General features: G+C 41.8%; 1 protein-coding gene across 9 annotated transcripts in view; it reads left to right on the top strand.

Moving 5' to 3' along the window:
• AGAP1 (ArfGAP with GTPase domain, ankyrin repeat and PH domain 1) overlaps nucleotides 1-14,532 on the top strand; it is a 382,555-nt gene that overhangs the window by 182,443 nt on the left and 185,580 nt on the right. For 8 of the 9 annotated variants that reach the window (XM_040603875.1, XM_040603872.1, XM_040603878.1 and 5 more), the window contains 2 exons: nucleotides 2,606-2,733; nucleotides 13,828-13,983. In XM_040603875.1, coding sequence (XP_040459809.1) covers nucleotides 2,606-2,733; nucleotides 13,828-13,983 — 284 coding nt within the window. The remainder of the gene's footprint in view (nucleotides 1-2,605; nucleotides 2,734-13,827; nucleotides 13,984-14,532) is intronic. The other variant, XM_040603876.1, reaches the window with a different exon arrangement.

Raw genomic sequence — 14,532 nt, 5'->3', positions numbered from 1 at the left:
GCCGAAATGGAGGGGGAATTAGGAAGGTTTGGCAGCTCAGAAGGGGATTTTCATTAGGGGGCACATCATTTTTCTAACGGAGGGAAGAGCTAAGAAATTTGAGGCTAAGAATGGTCTTGTCTAGAATTTGTAGCACAATTTTAAGTAGGCAACATTAGGTCTTCTGCTGCAATTTTACCATTTATACGGCGCACAGGATAAATTACCCTTCATGCTGCTCTGTGTAAGGTTTAGTTTCCAGCTGCTTTGTGGATTATTCTTCACATTTCTAGACTAACAAGTTGTGGGCTTTTTTGCTTTTTAAAATGTATTTATTTTTTTAGTGTCTGCTTTTGTAGAACTTGGCTAGCGTTCAGGTTGTGGGTTTGAATAGGTGAATTCAGACTATCCTGGGGGTTTTTCTGGTTTTTTCCTTCGCCTTCTGAGAATGATAATTTGGCAAGACTGTATTGTTTGTGTTAATGTGATGGCACAAACACACCTATATTCAGGTTGAAGGAAAGAGGTAAATATTTTATTTGACTAATTACCTCTCTCATGTGAGAGTGGAGCTTTCGCTGAGAAAGTAGTTTTCATTCATGTGTGGTTTTAATTCAGTTTTGGTCTTAATTTAGGTCTTTACCACACATGATGAAGACAAATCCATGTGCATATGTTAAAATCTGACCTTCGGTTTGCTCTCTGTATTCACTAATGTGTTTTAAAATATTTTAATGTATGGCTTTCCAGGCTCCAGATCAATAAACCAATGGCTCTGAAATGACAGAGTGCTACGATATTCCTCTGTAATTTAAACATGATTAGCTGATGAAGGTTATGATCAATATGCCAGGGAAAGATAAATTAATTGATATCATCCTTTCAGGATGATAAGAGGCCTATTGGAGGTGGGATGTAACTAATGAAGCTGCTGCTTCATATATATAAGCCATTTTTTATACAGTGTATTCTCACTAAATCATGGTTATGCCATCATTCATTTACATGAAAAACATAAGCCACAGACCAGTTTGTTATTAAAATTGCATTCATTTGAGAAGAAATTGTATGCTTACACTGCTAAACAATATCTCTGCCTGCGTTATAATGTATTGAGGGAAAAAATCTTGGAATTTACATAAATATCTTTTTGTATTTTCTGAACAAGACAGATTGAATGCTGTTGGTTTAATTACGGCAAGTTTCTGTGCGACGACTTTTTAAGTAGATGCCAATAGTTGTTGCTGTTCTGCCTGATTGACTGGTCTTGGTGGAGACCATGCCAGTGACTATGTTCATGAAGTGCTTCACTTTGTGGAGATTGCTGCATGCAAGGAAGATAAATTTCACAAGCAGTGCTTTTTAAAAAATTTTAGTACTGCTTTTGGTTAGCCATGACATTGGTTTCTGTTTCTGAAGACTGAAATTTTGATTACTACTTAATTTGTGACCTAAAAGGTAGGCAACAAATACAGCATTAAGGATTTTATTTTTAAGTATTTGTGAGCTAAAAAGAACTCTTTCCAAAGGCCTTAGCTGAATAGCAGATTGAACTGAAATGCAAGTGTATCAAAGAAATTACTGAAATAGTGTGACTCCTTTAAAACTGAAAAATTAGGGACACGTGTGGAAGTTGCTGCATGTCGTATCAGATCTCTTTCCATTTTTTGTTGTGAGTCTGCTAATCTGTATATAGAGATGTTAGTGACTCTGATCCCTGTATCCTTTTCCTTTACTTGTCGAAGAAGATTTCTTAGTAAATTGCAAAAAAAAATTCAGCATTTTTCTGGCTGTACTAGCGCTGCTAAGTAGTAAAAGTTAAAACTAGAAGTCGTGATACAGCTTCTTTCCGTAATGAATTTGAATGGACGGTGATGTGTGGCAACACAAATCCAGGTACTCTGTGTCGGGGAGCCTTTATCAGTTTCATTACTTTGTTTGTTTCAAATACTTTAAATTTGTGATTGCCAAAACTGATTGTCCTAATGCAGCTTCTGGTAATTAAGAAAAGTCCACCTAATTCCTCAGCAGCAGAGAGTGCGCACCACCTTGTAAACCAAACCTGCTTGGACTGGGAGTGAGTGATAGCTTTCCTAGTGAACCGGCATTCTGTGATGTAGGACACCTTCCAGGGCTGTATCAGTAAACAGCACTGAGATGCACTTGAACTAGGTTGGTAGTCAAGTGTTGCTTATACTTATCTTCTGTCTGCAAGAAGAACATCCCAAAGAAGAATGGAAAATGTGTATTACCATAAGCTTTGCTAGTGTGGTGTTATAAGCACCTAGTGGACTTAGAGCATTCCTGGTATTGCTTTCTGTAACTTGTACACCTACCTTTTCCCCTTCGGATTGAAGGTTGCTGGTTCTCTGCAGCTCACCTGGTAGAGCGAGAGTACTGGGGCAATTTCATCCGTGTGCAGAACAGAGTCAGTCTCTCACATGGAGCATGTTGTGGAAAAACACCATCTGTCATCTGAATCGGATGTGTTACGATGAATTTTTGGAGCAGGCTTTGGCAACGGAACACCGTGTCTTGTGTATTACGCATTCTATATATTTTTGACATGCCATGTTTTCCAGTATGTGCTACAGCTTACCCACCTGTATGTTTTGTTTTTCTTTAGTTGCTCAGAAGATCGTTGCAACTAGGAAGAAGCAGCAGCTCTCAATTGGACCCTGCAAATCCCTACCAAACTCTCCAAGCCACTCCTCTGTGTGTTCTGCCCAGGTTTCTGCCGTACATATCAGCCAGGTACAGACTATGATGAATGCTTGTTTGAAAAATGAGCTGATAGCTTGCTTTTCATCTAATGTATTTAATGCCAGTGCTTTTTTTACTGCTTGATACGTAGTTGCTTTGTGGTTGTCTTTTTTTTTTTTTTTTTTTTTTTAAAGGTATTGGTGATCTGTAGCTTGAAGCAATATTTTTTTTTAATTGGCTTGACTTTGTTTCAAGAAGCTGCTGCAGTAAAATAGTTTGGCTTTAAAGCCATCTTTGATGGTCCTGATTTATGCCCAGCAACCTGCTGTTCTGAGTAGGCCCATTGTTACGATCACAGGATTTGCTGTACTGTGTTTTAAAATTACCTCACTATGTTTTTGCTTATTGTTCTCATTCAGTTGTGTGCTGAGCGATAATAGCTGGTGTATCTCAGTGGTTAGCGTGCTGGAATTTTACATTTGTGAGCACTGTGCACAGCTGTAATTGCCTGTCTCAGTTATGCTCAGTTGAAATGATTCCCCTTTAATGACATAGCGATACATACGTTGCTATTGGCTTGTAGATACTATGTGTAAAACCACAACAAAACGCTACCTTTAATGTATGGCAGGAAAGTGGTGGCCTTGAGGATCTTTTTGGAAACATAGGGTTAATACCAAAATTTTCTAACTTTCACAGTTTTTACCCACATATGGTAATACACTCTCCTATATGTCCCCTTCCTCAAAGTGACTGTCTCTGTGGACGTCCTCAGTTAGGATGTACGTAAGCCCTGTCATTCAGACCCAAGACCTTTGCAGCCAGGCAGATTGTGTTCCCGCGCTGCTCTCGCTCTCGGCAGATGGATGTATAGGGCCACCATCATTTTGACCCTTACCGTCTGTGGCCAGAGCTGTGGCCCCGTGTCCTATAGCAGTCTGAAATGTTAGGTATCCACCAGGTCTCCTGGCATGTGTTCCAGTCAATAATATGCCAATAATGTCTTCTAAAGTGTTGTTGCAGTCTTGAGCCACCCATGTGAGGTTTTGTTTTATCTATGGACCTTTCTGCCACACTGAGAGTGTCTGCTTTCTGGCAAAAAGCAGTAGAGTGAAGTTTTCTATCTTTGGGGAAAAGCTTTTGTAGCCTTACATTTTTTTGTCCTCTTTTTTTCCACTTTGTTTTTAATTTGAGGTGTAACTGTGTTCTGAAAACACTCTTGAGGTTTATTCCACAGGGTAAGGTCTCTGGTTTATCTGTGGTCTTGGGCCCAGGAGACCAGCCACTTAGTGGAAACTTCTGCCATTGGGTTACCTTTAAAGATGCATATGCTGGTTTGGTCTTGGAATTCTTTGCTCTGAGATGTTCTGCCCTGAGCTGAACCCAGATACCAACCTCAGACTGTGACTCTCACTTCTGCTGATTATGCCAAAAGAAAATACTCACGTTCAGACCCCCCTTTCTAAAGCAGGTGTTAGGGTACATGGCTCTTTTGAAGAACCCTGGTACCTTCTGGTGAAGTACAAGTTCCTCATATGGAAGAGGTTCTCCCCTTTCTTGTTGTATGTGACATGGACTGTTCCCTCAGCCGCTCTCTTTCTGACCAGTCCACTGCTCAAGTGCTTGAACTAACCCCTCTGTGTGAAATGCTTTTCTTCCAAACAATTTTCTCTGGGTACTTGTGTCTGTTCGTACTTCTAGACCGAGAAGAATTATGCTGCCTGCAGGGACTAGCTGAGACCCACCCTATTCAGCGGTGAAAGAGGAAACATGCTGTCACAGAAATGCGGGCAACGCGTGGCACCGTTTCCAGTACTGACCTTACTCTTGGATCCGAGAATGTCCTAGTTTATTATTATGGTTTTCTAAGACTTTCTAAGGAGGATAGATGATGCTTTGTACAACCCAGTCTTAGCCACCTGCATCTCAATGCTCTGCATTGTCTTAGAGCAGTTGCGGTCACTCTTGTTAATGAATCAGGTTTGATGAACAACATGAAATATCTAGGCTCTCACTGGTTTCCTACCCAAGTCTCATTTGGAAGCCAACAGCAAACAGCAAATTCTAGACAAGTACTTCACCTATGCAGCAAAGTTCTTGCCAGTGATAAAGACTGTTTGGGAAAATCAAGACAAAGTAGCTTTTGTGATAAGGATCCTTACAATCTGTTTCAATAAAAATGAAATAATGTTCTTTACTGCCTTTACCAGCTGGCATAATTATCTAAAGGGGCAATTGCAACACCAGTCAAAGAAGTTTGTCTTCCGAGACTGATGTCATGTCTAAAAGTATAGGCCATAAATCTGTTTCATGTCTCAACCCCTTTGTGCTACACTTAAAGGCAGTATGACCTTGTTTAAGGAAAGGAAGCTGAATCCTTATCCTAGACTTAAAAGAACTTTGCAACTGCAATTCCAGGTTTAAGATGATCTGGGGGAAGATTTACCATCTCTGATCTTGGCTGGAAGACTGGCTGGTGTCTTGCCCTTTAGAACATCTCTTTTGACGTAATGATGTTTCACTGAAGATTTCCTCCATGAATCAGAAATGTTATCATTACAGTGCCCTGCCACTTGCATTCTCCACGGGAGTGAAGGCCTTCAGAAGCAGTGGTTACACGGATCACTTCAGATAAAGTCAGATATTGTTCCTTCTCTGTTTGGATCACTCTGGCGATCTTAACTCCTGCAAACTGTCCGGATGACATTGCAGTCAAGAGCTTAGGCTTGAGAGAAAAGAAGAAATAAGTGTCACTTTACCTAGTCTAGTCTTTAGCATGTCTTGGGGGAAATTCTAAGGCTTAATACCAACAAGGGCTTCTCTACCCAGTAGTTTCAGTTTTCGAGTGGTGGAAGACTTGTTGGTGTGTTTGGATGCATATCGATACTCACGTCCAGCAGTCCGAGGTGGTGATCGCCTGGGTCACATCTTCCAGAAAATGCTCTCAGATACATCTATGCTTACGCACTTCCTGTATTTCTAGAGGCCTGTTTCACAGCATGAGATGCTGCCTGTTCCAATGACAGAACCCACTTGCGTTTGCAGTAGGTGCTATTGCTTTTTGCTTCTCTGACTTCTTGTTTACAATGCATGTATGTCAGTGAAGGTGAGGGTGGAAACCTTTGATAGCCAGAGTCAATAACCCTTGGTGCAAGTGCTTCACATACATACGTTGGCTTTCAGGGCAGCCCAGAATGCATGCAAAGAATTTTATTATTAAAGTCCGAGGGTATCATTCATGATTTGTGATGGACAGAGCTATTGTATACTCTGTCAACAAGAAGGATGGTATAATACTGCTTATATTCTGCTAGGAAACAATTAATCTGTCTGATGCATTGAGAAGTATTTCAGTCAGCAGCTCACCTTCTGTTTTTTTCTGAGCGCTACAAGGGGTAGACTGAGCTGTTTTGAGAGCAAGAAGTGTTGTTTAGTGTACTGAAGGCCTCTTACCAGACACAGGGCGTCTTGGGAAAGGTCTTTTTACTTTGGCCATCAACAAGAGATGCATACCAGGTGATACAGACTTCTGTATCTAGTGTCCTCCCCATCTCTATCCCACCTTTCAGTCCTCTCACACCCCCGCCCCTTGCCAGTCTTTCTAGGCATGATATGCTTGTAGACCATGCTAAATCTTATTTCAGTATAGGATGAGTTCCCCTTACATCACAAAACCACATAGGCATTCCTTCCCCCTGAACTCATTCCTGTACTGAAGGAGTTGCTTGTCCTTTACACCTGACATACCAGGAATATGTTTTTAAGAGATTAACCTACAAGAGCAGTGCCAACATCCAGCAGTTCCAAAGGGCTCTTTTCTCTACCCAGACCCTGAAAGTGGTGACCATCTTGTTCCAAAAACCACGAGGCTGCTCAGGTGAGTCCCACCTCTGGTCCCCAGTGCATCCCATCTGAGCTCAAGATGCATCAGAAATCCATGGGAAGCAGCCCTGTACTGGATAACCTGTTGAGCAGTCACCTGGAGCTGTGCCTGTTTTTAAGTTTACACTGCTGTAAAAACATCTGAAAATCCCATGGCACGACACCTTGTAGTTGCTGTTTGTGTGAAGGGCTTTGGGCCCTTCTTCAGACCAAGTGATGATGTGGAGATTCCAGCTAGGAGTCCCCAGCAGTGTGAGCTTACTGAGGGGCTACAGTTTTGAAGGTAAAAAATGAAAAAATATTTTCAAGTTACTGTAATTCCTTGAAATTTGTAGTATGCATTTCTTTTCACACTTGCCATCTTCCCTGGAATTCAGCTGCTTATGTTCTGCTGTGAGAGGGGACTGAAATGGCACCGTGTTTCCATGCCTGCCTGTACTGCGTGTGTTCTGCTGTGACAGAGCAGGACCTTAGACTCCACACCTTCCACGCTCTGCATTTAAAAATACTACCCGAGTAGTGAGTGCTACCATGTAAAGTCACCTGCAAAATCATTATACAGTGTGGACTGCAGTGCCAAGAAATGTGTTTACTGGTCAGCAGTGTCATTATCCTAGGAGATTTGCATTATACCCAAGAAAGGTATGGAGCTTAATGTACATTTTACTAAACTGCAGCTCAGGTATGGCTAGCTCACGAGCTTTGTCCCTGCTACCTGCTGCAAATCTGTAAACATGCATTATTTATGCTTGCCCTATGCCTCCATAAAGTTTTTACTGCAACATGATTGTCTAAATATGTAAATTGAACTATTAAAAGCAAAGTGCAGTCAGCTTAATCATCCATTATTTTATTGTAGACGAGACCTGATTATAGATAAGCACTAAACAGTATAGGGTACAATTATCTTATTTGTAGTGGGGGTCATTTGGAATGAAATATTCTGTTGTTGTATTTTGGGCGCTTGAATAAAGAACTACATTGCTCAGCTAGCTTTTCCTTCTGCTTTTTCATGTCATTGCAAAATGAAAACAATATTTTTGTTCAAAACAGAGAAAGTGGAAACAATATTTGATACCATTGCAACATCTATCATAATCCTTTTGTATTTACAGGGCTATTTCTAAGGAAGCTCTAATATTTATTTAAAACAAGATTTTTGTGTATGTATCCCCCTTCGTTCACATGCATCGTTTCACAGGCAGTGCACAAGTATATGGAAGTGCGTTCTCCAGGACTCAAGTGTTGGCTCAGTGCATCTGCTGGTGTACTTTTTCTTCCTTTCTTTATCTTCACAGGACAGCGGTTACGTTCCTCTGTTAGTGTTTGTTATGCCTGTTGTTAAACTTTTCCTTTTTAAGGTCTCTGAAACTTCAGACTCAGACTTGATCTTCTCTTAGATTTTCCAGTTTGTAACGCAGTTGCTGCCACTGTATTATTGAAGCCTGTTGTCACATTTAGTTCATTAAATGTTATTACTGATTTCATTGAGATGACTTTTTTTGAGCTTAGTTTGTCTTTAGAAGTTGTCTTCACATTCTTGGGGCTCTTCGGTCTGTCTGATAGGACAGATCTGCTCTTTCCTCTGCTTTGCTGTTACAGCGAAAAAAGGCAAAAGCTCCTGAGATGGGACAAGTTTTAACACGTCCCAAAGGCTGAAGTTAAATTGCTAAATAGGGGGAAATAATACAGTTACTACAGGACAGTTTTGGTCTTGCTAGACTTACTGAAATCTCCAGAGTTGTTTTTCGGGGCTTAGGTCTGATATCTGCTGTCAAATTTGTATTCCACAGCAGCGTACTCACAGATTTCTGGCTTTTGCCGAGGCGATGAATGAACAGTTTCTTCCTTGATCTGTCTTTGGATGTGTGACTGTATATCACCAAAATCCCTTGAATAATTTGGACTCCTGCCTATAGTGTTTTCAGATGAAAGACTGAGATAATGTGACTTGCAAGAGAAAAATCGTACACAAGTGGGCAAAGAAAAATGTGTCCCGACTGAAGAGTTTTCTGTGAGGCTTCGATGTTCCTACAGAAATATGTTTTTCCATGCTTTCCCCAAGCACAGAAGGTGCAGAGACCAAATGCTTTCTGTTGTAGGGTATGTAATCTGTGCTTTTGATCAAGACTTGCTTTATTCCAACTGTTCCCAGACTCCCTGAAGCTCTGGCAGTCTCTTGCCTGTTTTAGAATTGGGACCTGCTGCCTTTGTTTTTTCCTCAAGCAGTGGTTCGAGGTGTTTTTTTCTGGAGAGTGTCCTGGTATATCCAGAGAACAGGAGAAACTTTGATTCTGTTTGTGTTGGCTTACTTGTCAAGAAGAAAGATTTCAGCTTTATCCTTCCTATGCTCTCATTTACTCGTTTGGCCTGATATTTATACTATGTAAGCTTTATGAATCATTCGGCAATACCAGATAATTTATATAAGATACAAGGTGAATATTTTGCCACCTCTGTGTAAGTGGCCAGTCAGGAACACACCCCTTGCAAATACAAGGGTAAGTCCAACCTTTTCTTAACACAGGTCACTGTCGTGCCAAGAATTACTCCCTGGTTTGTTTACTGAGGAAATCTGAAATGTGTACGAGCTTTGAAAGTGTGGGATTTGACTTGATTCAGTCCTGTTTCCGCACAGAACTGCGGATGCTGTATACAGCTCTTGACAGGCTTTAACGCTCTCGTTGGCACTGGCTGCCTTTGAGGTAACTGCATTGTTTGGTCAACTTACGCCAGGTTGATAGCTTCATCTCGGTTGGTCTTATCTGGTAACAGCGTAGTGACAATATTCTGCTAAACCTGTGCTTGCTGCCAGGACTTGGAGTTTTTTTACAGCATCAGTCTGTGTGGCAACAAAGCCAGAAGGCTGTATGAAGGTATACGTTTCTGTGAATGGAGTGTTAGCTAGTCACACAGGGTGTGTTCTAGAAATAACGTATCCCCAACATGACAGACTTTCAGGGTTTTCTGTAACAGTGTTCTGAAGCTCATTCACCACGATCAGGCGGTGTACCTTCCTAGCAGGAAGGAAAACCAGGGTTGTACTGTTTATATCCAGAAGCCGAGCACATTTGAGGATGGGCATGCTGCCTTAATGAGGGGGGGAAACCAATCGCCCGAGAACACAGAGCAGGGACGTATCTGAGTAAACGGTTCTGCTGAGACTCAGTTTCCCTACCTAGAGTCGTCTGATTGACTCTGTCCCTCTTGCCATGACTGTTAGAGCAGTGGCCCTTTATATTGACGTCTCTCTCGGGTGTATCCAAGTCTCGAGAGCAGCTTAGTGGGAAGACTTGTTTGAAAAGGTAGTGTTATCCTGTGCAATGTCCCAATGGGTGTTAGAGTGCTTATTTGGTTGGGTTTGAGTGCCACAGATTTGACCGGTTTGTCTACAGTCAGCAAATGGGTTTATATTGGACACATGTTGGGCTACATGTGCTGTGAGGAAGATTATTCTTCGGGTTCACTGACTTGATTTTTATCACTTGGGACAAACATAAAGTTTGTGAATTATAGTTATTGCCACATGTCCTAAATCCCGTACTTTGCGCTAGTGAACTTGTTATTAAGCGCTTGCATACCGATGGCAGGGAACTGCTCTCTATGATCTTAATGTAAAAAAAAATATAGGCAAGGTCCCTAGACTTCTGCTTTGGTGCAAACAACCTGACAGAGACCACTTGCCACTTTTTGTTTCCTTCAGTGCGTAGGTTCAGATGTTACCGAGAATATGGTTTCCACGTGCTTGTCTGGTTGCATTTTTCATTGTGTCTGTCTGTGCAGGCTACAACTTGGAAGTCACATCTGAGCTCTTTCTCGTCAAACCCATTCTCTATATCGAGGTGTTTCAGAACAGCCGTATAGTTTTATATGTTTGCTAATTATTAGCAGCCTTTGTAGGAGTTGGAGCTTGTTCAGTATTGGTAGCTACGCTTTTATTTTGTGGAAACCTTAAAGTTTTCCACTTCTAAGTCTTTCATTGAAATAGGTAGGGCGGTGGGTTTTTTTCCAGCCAGTGGATATGATATGGCTTATTTCGAAACCAGCTCAATTTTATTTACAAAGTTGGAAACCTAGTGGGGTTAGTATGTGCGAAGAGAAAAATTGCCTGCAGGACTTATAGAAGCTGCCTGTGTAGGAATATTTGTCTCTGGGGACTAGAATGCCCAACATGTGTGTGTTTTCCTGTAGGAGTTACTCACTCCTGGAAAATAAATCACTTAAAAAATCCAGGAAAACTCTGCCTCGTTGCAAAAAGTACAAAATGATGCTACAAGATGGCAAAAGGTTTAAAATTTTAGGGAATCCTTTGTGAGGTCTGCCAGGAAAATAGGCACTGAGGGTAGAAATCTGTTAATTTTAGGTTGGGGTTTTTTTTTTTAAAAAAAAGGGTGGTGCATAGTTATCAAGGTGATCAAACTGCAAACAGAAACATAGCTGTATCCTTTCATTTTCAACAGTTTGCCGTTCAAATCCTGTTATCAGCTTACAACATCAGAATCTTTCCTTCTTGCCTTTTTCCTCTCCTTTCTGTAGAGGAGGCTTCTTCTAAGTGTTTTGAAGCATAACCCTGTTGTGATCTTTCTTTTCTCCACCATCTTCATTGCTTATTGTCACCTTTCTTCTCAGGTGAGCCTTGCAGCTGCATAGTTTTAATCTTAAATGTGTTCAGTGCCCTTTCCTGTTAATGGTTGCTTCCTTAGGTTTCCTTTTCCCTCATTTTCCCTGCCCCGGTTTGGTTCAGACATGGCAGAGTGGACAGTAGGGTTTCACCACTCGAGCCTGAAAGCCGTTCCTTGGCACCAACATCTTTGGTCTCTTTCCCTAATGCTGATTGTACATTTTTTGAGGTTCCAGATGTTCCCCCCCTAAACCTCCTTTTGTCAGCCACATTTTAAGACTTTCATACTACCCTCCTCATCTCTGACACGTCCAACAGTTTGAGTACTCATTTTCAAAGTCTTTGGCTGTTTGAACTTCAGCAAAGTTTTGGCGATCACTTTGAGCATCCTAGGTACGTGTTTATTCGTGACTGTTTCTCAGGGAAGAGTCTTTCCTGTGCCGCTTTGGAGAGGTGATCTCTGACTTCCACAGGCTCAGTGTGCCTTCGTGCAGGCTGTTTACTCCTGTATGTTTGCTGTGCTACTTGGTGTCTCCGCATGATGCCATAGAGAAAGAGAAAGCAAATGTAGGGCAAATTAACATCACTTCTTCCCAGATTGTCCTGCTCATCTCTCTGGTGTTACCATTCTGTGTTAGGACACTAAGAATTACTATTTCAGCTCTCATTCTTTCATCATCTTTGTTTTACATGCATGGGCCATCTCCAAATTTTGCTTGCTACTTCCTCTGGGTAATTGAATATTAGAAAAAAATTTCTGAAGATCCTCTGCTACTTTCAGTACCCTTCCCTCTGGCTTCCTGACTGCCAGTGCAGTCACAATGAAGGGAAAATGAAATTTCATGTCCTCTATATATTCTTATATATTTAAAGAGGGCAAGAGGAGGACTTTCTCCATCAAAAAGCTCATTAGCAGTGTTGTCAGTCCTATTTTGTCACACAGGAATGAGCTGAGGAACATGTTGTTACTTACAGAGAAACAGTGATTTTCAGCTTGGATTTTCTATCTGCATTGATTGGCCCTTTAGCCCAAACATAAGCTGCTTGTCTCATGCCTCTTCCTTTTTATCCTTTGCTTCTTGAATTAAAAAAAAAAAAGGGGGGGTGGGGGGTGGGATGACATGACACAATTTGGAAAAGCTGGAAGAATCAGAAGAGGATTTAAAATCGTTAAAAGAGACTTCAGCCGGATGATATAAAGAATTGTCTCCTACTTGGTTCTCCTTCAGAGGTTTCATCTTGACTGCTTGCAAGTTAACATCCTGGTCCGTACGCTGACCTCCCTGGAGCGTGAGAAGTCCCATCGCGCTGCTGGCGCCTCCGCTGTACGGCAGCTTTGGGCATGTGTAAGTGCCGTCACTAGTGCAGGTGCAACGCTGAAGAGCAGGCAATGGAGTGCCTGCTTTTCCTTTGGAGCAACCTTACCTGGGGAATTCCCACCTACAGCAATTAAGATGAGACCAAGTAACGGGTTAAGTGTCATGGGAGAATCCTTCTTCTCAGGCATCCTGGAAACACCTTCTTACCTTCTTTCCTCACTTCTTTTAGGAAACTGGGCTGCTTTAAAGACGCTCTTTCACCCTTCTGTGTGTATCACAGAGCTTTTGTTTCCCCCCTCATAAGTTATGTGTGAGTTGTTGCCCAGACCCTTCACCCACTGCTGCTTTTCTGGTGAGCTTTATGTCAACAGCGTGCAGAATTTTCCACCTTTGCCCTACTCCGGTCCCCCATCAGCACACACAGTATATCCTGAAAGGGTATATTTGTATCTGACAGGAAAAATATTAGTCCTTTGGCCTTTCCAGACTACTTTCACATCCTTTGCAATGATTTTTTTTTTTTTTTTTTTTAGTATTCCTTTATGTTATATGCAATAATAATAAAAAAAACCAAACAAAATCAAGCCTTTGTTCTTAATCACCTTTTGGTCCTTTCCATTCTGTCTGGTTTCCTCACTTTCCTGCTATTAGTAACTTGTTACCTCAATTCATTAATTATTTTAGAGCCTAAGTGCTTTATTTCTTTTGAGGCTATGATGTAACCTTAAGTTTGGGCTACACTGAATAAATTGGAATGTCTCCCTTGAAAGCTTTGTGTCTCTGTACCAGTGGCTTCAGCAAATATGTTGGGAGCTATCTCACAGCAGCAGCCATTTCACAATACTGAATTATTTGCATTTGCTTGATTAGCTCTCAGTGAACTGATGTCTTCAGACTAGGATTAAGTCCAGCTACGCAGTTCTGTGGCGCTAGGTATTTTTTCTTAGGTTTGAGGCAGAATTTGACTTAGCAGTTTTTGAACTACAAAGCCAGAATTGGCACACTTTTCCCAGTGTTTCGCTTACTTGTACGCTAGTAAAACAGACAAAACTGTTTCTATCCAGTTAAGACTATGTTGTGTAGAATGAAATGTGAAAATAGGGTATCAACAGAACTACCATAAGTTTTCAAAAAATAATGGCGGAGAAAATATTTAAGGGCTTGGAATAGAAATGTGTGGAAAAGTGGCAGTAGGGCAGTCCCGCTGTGTTCCTGAGCCTAGGCTGCTGTTCTTGAGTATCAGGACTAAGTAAGATACAGCTGTGGATTGTAATTTCTTGAAAGCAGTGTATCACTGTTTAAAACTAACTTTAATCCTTGCAGACCAGTAATGGAGGAGGGAGTTTAAGTGATTATTCCTCCTCTGTCCCATCAACTCCAAGTACCAGCCAGAAGGAGCTACGGATTGATGTTCCTCCCACTGCCAACACACCAACTCCTGTCCGTAAACAGTCCAAGCGCCGATCCAACCTCTTCACGGTGAGTGAGCCAAGGAAGAGACTGTTGCTGTGTTTTGCGTAGTGCTCTGTGGTGGCGGCCTGAACTTCAGCCCTGTTGAGTTGAGCTGGTCTAATCCAGACAGGAGCATTGAGATGGTTCTGTACACTTGCAAACAGAAGCAGCCTTATAATTACCGTGGGGCAGTTCTGTTTGAGGACGTAAACAGAAGCTAAACACAGTGAAGTTATCCCATTAGGAACTGCAGTGAGAGAAGTGAATCCACAGTTGAATTCTGGAGCCTTTATCTGACCTTAATTCTCAGGGCTGCCTAGATTCCCTGGGTTGGCAGCAATCAAAGAGCAAGCTGGATCTCTGCTCCCCTTGTAAGTCCTGCCCTTACCCTGAGCATCGCTGCTGACTCGGGGCTGCCTTGGGAGGTCTCCTGTGTTCGCAGAGAGGTCTCGGGGTTTGCCGTGGGAATGCCACTCGGTACTGCAAAGCGGATCCCCTACGCTACCTTTATTACTATACTGCCTCAACTCACTTTTCCAGGATTAGGAGAGATGATGGAGATTAAAATGAGCTTTC

The sequence above is a fragment of the Falco naumanni genome, chromosome 8 (genome assembly GCF_017639655.2).
Source record: "Falco naumanni isolate bFalNau1 chromosome 8, bFalNau1.pat, whole genome shotgun sequence".
Lineage (NCBI taxonomy): Eukaryota > Metazoa > Chordata > Aves > Falconiformes > Falconidae > Falco > Falco naumanni.
The sequence above is the reverse complement of the archived record's forward strand: the minus strand, read 5'-3'. Positions and strand labels throughout refer to the sequence as shown.